General features: G+C 38.8%; 1 protein-coding gene across 2 annotated transcripts in view; it reads right to left on the reverse strand.

Annotated features, from left to right (window-relative positions):
• Positions 1-369: 369 nt before the first annotated feature.
• The window catches only part of LOC111347049 (natural resistance-associated macrophage protein 2), a 27243-nt gene continuing 18409 nt past the window's right edge, over positions 370-9203 (reverse strand). For both annotated transcript variants that reach the window (XM_088740870.1, XM_088740871.1), the window contains 13 exons: positions 9116-9185; positions 8433-8491; positions 8166-8195; positions 6291-6362; positions 6110-6151; positions 5551-5640; positions 4970-4999; positions 4644-4793; positions 3258-3331; positions 2697-2772; positions 2268-2348; positions 1489-1530; positions 370-889 (listed from right to left, as the gene is read on the reverse strand). In XM_088740870.1, coding sequence (XP_088596996.1) covers positions 812-889; positions 1489-1530; positions 2268-2348; positions 2697-2772; positions 3258-3331; positions 4644-4793; positions 4970-4999; positions 5551-5640; positions 6110-6151; positions 6291-6362; positions 8166-8195; positions 8433-8491; positions 9116-9185 — 894 coding nt within the window. In that variant the 3' untranslated portion in view covers positions 370-811. The remainder of the gene's footprint in view (positions 890-1488; positions 1531-2267; positions 2349-2696; positions 2773-3257; positions 3332-4643; positions 4794-4969; positions 5000-5550; positions 5641-6109; positions 6152-6290; positions 6363-8165; positions 8196-8432; positions 8492-9115; positions 9186-9203) is intronic.

The following is a 9203-nucleotide window of genomic DNA, read 5'->3' on the forward strand; positions in this document are numbered from 1 at the left end:
CAACTGCTTGGCAGTAGAAGGTCTGGGTAAGAGATTAGGTTCCAGTAACAAATTCTCCCAACATAGAAGTGTCCTTTCGAAAGAGTTACAAGTGCAAACGTTTCATAAACATTTCTCCGGGACCAAACTTGTGTCCCTTGCATGAAGTCCTTTCCACGGCGGAATGATAAATGAGAATGCAAACGTTTTTGAAGGATGAAAACCAGCTCTCTCGCACCCTTTTAATGTCTGTATATTTTGCATTCACCCATCCACTGACCTAGACATGAATTGAAAATTTTTCCATGACCGAACTTGTGCACCCCAACACTCTCCCCTCTCGGATGGGCGTCCCAAAGAAGAAGCCCAATTAACGTATTGCTGTTTGAACATTTTGAGCTCTTTCGTGAATAAACTTTATTCAGTATACATTAGAATTTATTAAAAAAAATTAAATTGCACTTTGTCCTAACGGCTAAGAATGCATTTTCTCGCGGTAGCCTTCACGATCAAGGACTGGAAGAAGGATTCAAAATCAAGGCAACATTTGTGGGTAAGTTTGTCCTTCTTGTTACTTGGTTAAAAAACTATCTCATTTAATATTCAATTAAGTATGTGTTTTTTCCTTGTTTGTCTCAAAGCTGTTAATACCAATTATTATAGCACTACCTAACATGGTCTTTAAACTCTCTTTCTTAATTTTAATCTCCAAATATTGCCTGGCTTCATAGTGAAATAACATTAAATAACAATGCAAGACAAGGCCTTCTGATTGAGTTTCACGCTTCGTCCCCCCCCCCTCGTCCCCGAGCTAAATAAACTCGGAACAACGTCAGTGTGAGATGCCATTGGAAATAGTGTTATCGTCTTCTTGAATACTGTATTGAATCGCATCAGGTCTTTTCAAAAACTGCCAAAACCAGAATAAAAACAAATTAAAAATTTGAAGGGTACTCTTTTCCCTACTTATTCTCTGTTAAATATCGTCATTCATTTACAAATCGAGCATATTGAAGTCAGCGTATCCTTTAGGTAATGAGGGGAGTTGGGGAGGGAGGGAGATGGAGGAGGAACAAACCAGTCAAATGTCAGCGCATCTGCCAACGCTGTGATGGCGCGGCGCAACGATCGGCGCATGTTCTCAGGTTGTTATAACCAGGTTACCTTTCAGAAGAACTAATCACACTCGCCAGTAAGTCGAGGTGTCTCACATGGGTATAACCTCTTTTCTTTAATGCTCCAAACAAACGAAATGGCACATGAACAGGAGCAGTTCGTCTGTCGTTCTTATCAAAAGCTTGTAAAGGTACCACAATTTACGCCGTGCTGCTAGCCAGTAGAACGTACAGGCTCAAATTCTCAGAGAAGTAACCTCAGTGATTTGAGGTCTGCATTAATAGCTTATGAACAAAAAAAGTGACGATCGTTTAATACCAGAACTATATTCCAGTAGATCTTAAAAAAATAGTTAACTTTCTAGTTAATGAAATATCAAACACCATTTCATACCTTGATGAAATCCAAGAAGGTGAACCCAAGTGCAAAATAAACCTAAAATAATAGATCACACAAAGCTTTTATTATTATAAATATATTTTCAGGCCCTGTCCACTCGCATTCTTATTAAACTTTCCTTTCTCCTAACGTAAAAGTAAAAAAATAATTCTGCTGTTGTACATTTGAATCATTTCCTCTCATCCACAAGAAATTGAAAACGGGGAGTCGTCATATATGACGTTACCACTACACTACGTCATCCGTTCAAACTGAGAGATGGACGGTGGGAGAGATCTCTTCTTCAGGGGGCGTGGTTGAGTAGGTACACCATTAAATCTTCCCAACGGAGACTGTTATTTATAAGGTGGCCCATAATATATTGGTAATTGTTTTTACCGGATAAGTGTGGTTAAAAGGCCAAACTGCAAACGATGGGCGACTCAAATTGATGAAGTCTTCTTCATAGCCGTTATTTGGTCTCGTCACGGAATGTACACTCTCCCCCACCATCGTCCGGAAATTATGGTACCCGATAAAATACGAGCTGTGATTGGACAAGCAATCTTGGCGCGACTGGCTCAAAAAATATGAGCCGCGCTCTGATTGGCTACACTTTAAGAAAGGAATGTTCTAATTGAAGCACGTGCCGGTGGGGTAGAGTGCGCGTCACGTGAAAAGAACAGACAACAATGGTGAAGGAGACTAAAATCGATGATGAGGATAAATAAGAAATTGAAAACTGAACCTTAGTTTAAAACCTGGGTATAGAAATCCAAGCACAGGATACTAACCAATAACGAAAGAAAAGTGACGTAGAAAAGAAGGTACAATCCAACTAGAAAATAGTAGCCCGCGTTGCGTGGTATGTCGGACTGAAAGACAACAAAGGAAATGACAGCAGAGAAGCATTAGAGCGACGGACATTCCACGGGCAAAGATCTAAAACAAATATCATATTTAAACTCTCATGTTTTTCAAGACGAAACCCGACTGATCTTCCAGCAAGAAAAGGGTTTCAAGCTTACAAATTTCAAAGTTGGCTTGCTGTTTGATATAATTTTTCGACAATTTTTAAAACAGTGTAAGAAAAAACAAGGTCATTTAGTGCAAATAATTCGCAATAAGCGGACTTCTCTTACGTTTGCCTGGAAGTTAAGATTATTACGCAAGTCGTAAAGGTAAATATTAACATCGTAGAGATGGGTCAAATCACAACTCACCACATACTCTGCCACAAAAAACATGTTAATCCCTATAACTACGACGGATAAAAACCACGCTACACCTTGCATCACCCTAGGGATGAAAACAACAGGACGAGAATTAAATGGATTTCAATGAAAAAACTAGAAAAGCCAAAAAAGAAATAGTCCAAACGGTATCGAATAATAAAACTTGCGAAATGTCTTATTCCAGGGTCTCAGTTTGTTTGTTTGTGGCGAACGAGAGAAAAAGTGACGCATTTTCGCTCGCCTTTTTCTTTTTAATTGCCTCCACTAACCATCAACCTGCAAAACTTAATCTAAAAAAAGGATTGGCCGTCAATGCTCTCATTTTAAACTTTGGTAGTCAGCATTGACCCAACTCTTTCAAAATTTAAAATACCATTTTTTTTGTCTGAAACAACACTTGGACGTTGGAGGGTAATCATAGAAAGGCCGAACTAGCTGCCACATATTTTCCCTTTAATTATTAAACCCTACGGGATCTGTTACGCGGCAATTGTACAGCATGGTACTAACCAGGGCACAGAAACAATACAAAGAGACAGCTTAGCTTACCTTCCATTCTTAAACGTTCCCATGATGGTTTTATCTCCCGTAAAATGCAACACAGGAATCAAAGCGAAAGGGAGCTGGTAAAGATAATAAAAGTATTAACAAAATTCTCGAGCGTCATTCAGTACTGAGTTGGAAACATTTTTGAGTTCGATCTGTGCTTTCACTGTTACATTCACAGCTGCCTGTTCTACGAGTTACTCATCAGAAAACCAAATGTTAAACTCTTTTTCTTTTTTTTCTCCAAACCAAACAAAAGTCGCTTCCGGAACTACGTCACGGCTCAACCTTAACTCCCAAGACCTAAGAAGAAATTCTCTTTACTGCCTGCCATACATTTATTATGATACTAGTTCGGAGAATTTTATATTGGATCAACTAATAAACCCCCTATTGATATTTAGTTCTAAGGTCATTCCCTTTTTTTCTGTTTAGCGTCGTCCGATCGACCCAGATTTTCGTATTTTCGGGAAAAAAAAAAGTTATATAAAAGGAAATGACACGTTATTTCAAACAAATGTCACTTTAATCTCAAGGCTGAAAAGTCATGGATGCTGGCAGATCAGTATGCAATTTTACTGGTTCATCATTTTTTCGCTTTTCTCGTTTCAGTTTAAACACGACGTCGCTTTTTTCTCCCTCCATTGCCACCATGTTGACTTTGCAACCACGTCTTGATGTTTCCAGCCTCCACGGATATTACACTGAGGTACCGGGCCTCCTAGTTCCAGACTCCTTTTCCAATTTTTTTTTTCTTTTCCGACCGACCGACCCAAAATCAGAAAACACATTCGACAATAGCCGAAAAAAAAAGGGGGATGGCCTTATTAACCGAGCAGGGGGTCTGTATGGCAGAATCTTCACCGAGGTCGCCAGTACAGACCTCACTGCGTTCGGTCTGTACCAGCAACCGAGGTCAAGATTCCCCCATACAGACCGACCTAGCTCGGTTAATAAGATGTTTATTGTATGGCTGTGTCTAGAAACCAACGGAAAATTATATTCTTTATAACTTTTTTTTCTAGACCGGTCTAGATGCCGGTCTAGATGGGAAATTCTAGACCGCTTTCAAAATTGATTTCAGCCAATCAAAGTCTTAAATTCGGTAGTTACCAGTCCTTGTGAGACACAGCCATATAATAATTGTCTTTATTCCCATCACTTGTCTGCTTCATATTGTATTGACATTGTAAGGAGAAATGCTGTCTTGGTCACCGGCAGAGGTTAAACAAGATTTTTCTCCCTTGTAATCCATGTAGTTCTTTTCCACCCTTAGGCATCCTTGACGAAGATTTTCTACCCTAACCAAGCATCAGTTTGAGGATTTCCTTTTTAGTCAGATTGTTGATATCGCAAATGCGGCCGGAAATTATCACAGCGACAACTTACCTGCAAACTCTGTAGCACATTAAGGAAATCATTCATTCCCGTTAGGTCCTGGACTCCTTCGTAAAAAGCCACAAAAAGGGTTGGGGCAATGGCGATCGATCTGGTAAACAGCACTCGCTTCCATCTTGCCCAAGAGATCTTTAAGAAGCCCTGCAGTGCATAAATCAAATCGAGAGATTTTCCGTCCTCAAGGAATTATCAGTAATTGATGAGAAGCGAACAAGCATAAGTTATCTCAAGAAGATAGAGGACTATCAAATTCGTTAATTCTTTTACGTAATGGTAAGTTTAATCTAGGCGATTAAGTGATTAAAATCGCTTCATACCTCCATAGCAAACTGGCCTGAGTAGGTTCCCTATGGAGATAAACAAAAAATGATGCAATTAGCTTTCAGTAGCAGAAGGCGGGAACAAATTCAACCCAAGAGGCATCGAGACAATTTAGAATGGAGTTCCGAAATTTATTTAGGGAATTGTTTGGTTTTGCTTGACTTCGCTATATGATTGTTTGAGAAAACTGGCGCCAGCCTCACAACCAATCAAATTCAAAAGTAACACCAATCGCGACAAGGTTATTCGCGTTTTCCCGCGCTTCCAGTAGTTTTACTTGTTTATACTTCCTCTTTGCTGACTGATTGGCTCCTTGATATATTTTCTTCCTTCTGATTGGCTGTTGTAATTTCCTTGGTTTTGTATGATATTCATCGTATTGTATTCTAATGAGGCGAATAAGAAATGCAGTTTCCTTGAACATGGTCTATTTTTAGATCAGAAGAACGATTGACCACATTAACGGTAACCTTTGTCATTCCTTACTCTACTGACGCTCAAGAAACACGATGGACACTTTCCCCTTTCCTTTGTGCGCCATGATATGCATAAAGCCTTTTATGAAGTAAACACTTACAGTCATAGTAGAACTTTGACCAGCTGCAAGGATTCCAATGCTCCAAATATACAACGCTGCTTTTCCAAACATGCATCCAAGAAAAACACCCTAAAAAGATAAACGGACAGGATTTTAGAACGATCACTACTAGACTGCAATAAAAAAACGATTCTTCACCGAACAAAGTGTAGGTGACTTGTAGTGGAGTATTTACCGAGCCGCAAAGCGTCAAAGTAAATATCCACCGCTAGCCAATCATACTGAGGTGATCAAAGTAAATATCCACCGCTAGCCAATCATACTGAGGTGAATTTTGTTTAAGTAAATATCAAATCATTGAGATAACATAGCACAAAAAGATGATTTTAACTCACTTATTCCCGCAACGATTACAATATTTTCTGGCGTAAATTCCACCCGCTTTGCTCGGGGTGAATGGCAAAGAATAGTCGGGGTTTAAGCGGCCACTCAGAGCTCGCCTTCAACGCTATCCCCTGTTTTGCTATAAACTAATCGCTACAATTAACTACATCAACTTGACCAATGTCTTACATATTAGTACACCAACAGTTCTTACCCCCTTGAAAAGGTCTCCGTCGATGGTGGAATTCCAATGAATCTATAATTGATAAACATAGAGAAATGAGAGTTCGATATTTTCTGATCTTTTTAATCAAATCAATCAAGAAACACTTTCACCAAAAGTTTACCTGATGTTTGTATTTAAAAGAATAACAAAACTGTTCCAAGATTCTTACTTTAGGATCGTTGATCTTGGTCACATTAAATACGTCAGCTTGGCTTATGCTGTGATTAAGGCAGCTGTGATACTGAAAAGAAAGAGATTGTCAGAGTTTTCATTGAGAAATGTAGTAACACGAGAATATTGAAAGCAAAAGGGAAGGTACTCTCAACCTCTGAATAAAGAATAACTGTGATTTGTTGACAGAGGTACTGTACCATTTTAAATTGACTATGTAGTGTAGCAGCATTGTAAGAGAACGATACTGTATTATATTCTTGTAAGTAATACAGTATTAACTGTTTAACTTGTTTAACCCTTAAAGTGCTACTGAAACGTAATTTTCATATCCGAGATTTTTGCAATATAATAAAGTTTGAACGTTATTTGCAAACGCTGTGTACTTTTTTTGGGCCAACGCGTAGCGGAAAGTACATTTTTAACCATTTGAAGTTGACCGGCTGAGATCAAAATTGGCGGCCATCTTGGCGCGGCCAAAACAGCCCAGTGACGTCACTGGTTGTGTACTTCTGTGAAAGAAGGGTAAAAGCATGGAGTGTGCTTGCATGTTGGGAAGCCGAAAAAGAGGATTTCGGGCAAAATGCCATCCTCGTCTTCTTCATCAGCGGCCATATCGGCATCTTGGCTATCTGCGAGAGGTTCGCCTTGATAGGGAGCAAAATTCCCGTTCAACCCAAAATAAACGCCACCATCTTCTTCTTCGCTACTGGAGACAACTTCGCTTCGTTCAGAAGAAGATTAACTTGACAAAACTTCAATATCTGCCATCTCCTTCGCCCACGAATACAAACAAACAGTGAGTGAAATAAACCACGCTATCGGAGTGAACACAACCAGTGACGTCATCAATCCATTTCGCTCGGTACCAGAGCCCGGACATGGTTTTGTGTAAAAATTTTTATTGGAACGGTTAAAAAAGATATCTTTTGCTTCTATTTGGCCAAAGCAAATTCGCTCATGATGATCAGCATATTCAAAACTACAGGTTAGAGCAAAAATTTCAGATACGAAAGTTTCGTTTCAGTAGCACTTTAAAATCCCGTAAGTGACCAAGACAGAATTTCTCCTTACCTAACCAATACATTATCAAGCAGCCAAGTAATAAGAATATAGAAATATGTCAATTAGGGGATTATTAGTTGATCCAATACCATATTCTCCAAACTAACATCATAAGAATAGCACGACAGACTGTAAGGAGAATTACCACTGAGATCTTGGGAGTGAAAGGGTTACACGTTTGCTAATTATTACTTCCGTGCAGTTCGTATTTAGCGTTTTTCTTCATCAGTTACACCTTTTTTGCACGTTTCTCATACCACACGTTATTTTGCAGTCCTCCGGCCGCCAGTCCTCTTATATTTAAAACCAGTTTCTTTTACGCATAATTATTTTTTTAAAGTCAGTTTATGCACATTCGCGCTTGGCGCAGTTCTCTGTTTAAGAAATATTCCACTTATTCGCTATTGCAGTTGTCGAGGTAAGTATTTTTTTTCCATTTCACTTCGTTTGTACTCTTTTTTTCAGTTTGTAATTTGTTTATCTTGGTTAAGTCAACTTTTATTCGTGGCTTTAGTTTCAACCTACTACTGCTGCTGAGTAACAAATATACAAGTTTCGCAGTTAGACGAAGAGTGACCAGCATCTAATTTCTCCTTACAATACCATTCCAAAATGAAACATTAAGGTCACGAGAATAAAGGAAATGATCGGAAACTAAAGAAGCTCCTGATTGTTAAACAAGCTCTCCTTGTCAGCACCTTAGAAAATGTATAGAGAACAGTATGGAGAATATGCATACTGATGCTGGGCTGTGTGGGGTTGACCTGCGAATGTTAACCTGTGAATGTGCTAAAAAAATCTGACATACCACTTCTCCATACGTCCTTTTATAAAATGCCTACAGATGAAAAAAAAAAAAAAAAGAAAGAAAAAAAAAGAGAATGAGAACTTCGATCCACAAGATACCCCGCCTCTTTCCCTTTCTTCTAGTATTTTGCTTTCCTTTTCCTTGTGCAATTCCCTAAGTTGTTTGAGCCCTTCTTGCGAAATTTCGTAAGGACGTAAAACGAGGATTACTTGGTACTGTTTTTCATCAATTTCTAGAACAACCACTGGTAAAAACAAATAGCCATACCCTAGCAAATACTGCGACCACGAATATGTTGATGATTAATGACACGAACAGTGCAATGGCTGGAAGAAAGAAAGAAAAGAGGAGAAGGTTATATATGATGGCAAGGTATGTTACTGTAAACAAAAAACTCCCACAGACAAAGTCGGACTGAAACAGTGTTGAAATTAATCCAGGACTGGAATTGTTCTGATTGTGAACTCGTACATGTATACTACCTCAAAAACCAAATCTCAGGTAATTTGATTGATTGAGAGGTTTTAGTCCTGCGGTGATGTCGTTGGTGTGGAACACTTCTACCACCTTAGCACCTTATCATAAGCAAAACGAGAGCACTTTTCAATCGAATGTCGAAAAAGCAAACCCAGTGCAGAGGCTAACATAATTAACCAAAGAGAACTAATGTTAAAACTGTTTAAAGCAGCGCGGGAAAACGCGGCTGCAAAACTCACGATTGTTTTTAGTCTTGCGTGTGATTGGTTGAGATGACAGCTGTTACTAAGGATACTGACACGTGCACGCCTTGTGAGATCGATACGATTCTCAGATAATGCCGTAAGATGTATTCCATAATTATTATCCAACAGTAAAAAAAATGAAATGATCGTGGAATATTGATGTCCCTTATTCAATGGTTGAAAATATAAATCAATAATATAAACCATCGAATTAGGTGAATTTATTACCTGATTCAATAAAATAATACATATTTGCTTCTTTCACTGCTCTGGGATTTTTCCTGTCTACCTCTCGAGACTACAACAAAGAGAAAGA

This window comes from Stylophora pistillata, chromosome 12, assembly GCF_964205215.1.
Source record: "Stylophora pistillata chromosome 12, jaStyPist1.2, whole genome shotgun sequence".
Classification (NCBI taxonomy): domain Eukaryota; kingdom Metazoa; phylum Cnidaria; class Anthozoa; order Scleractinia; family Pocilloporidae; genus Stylophora; species Stylophora pistillata.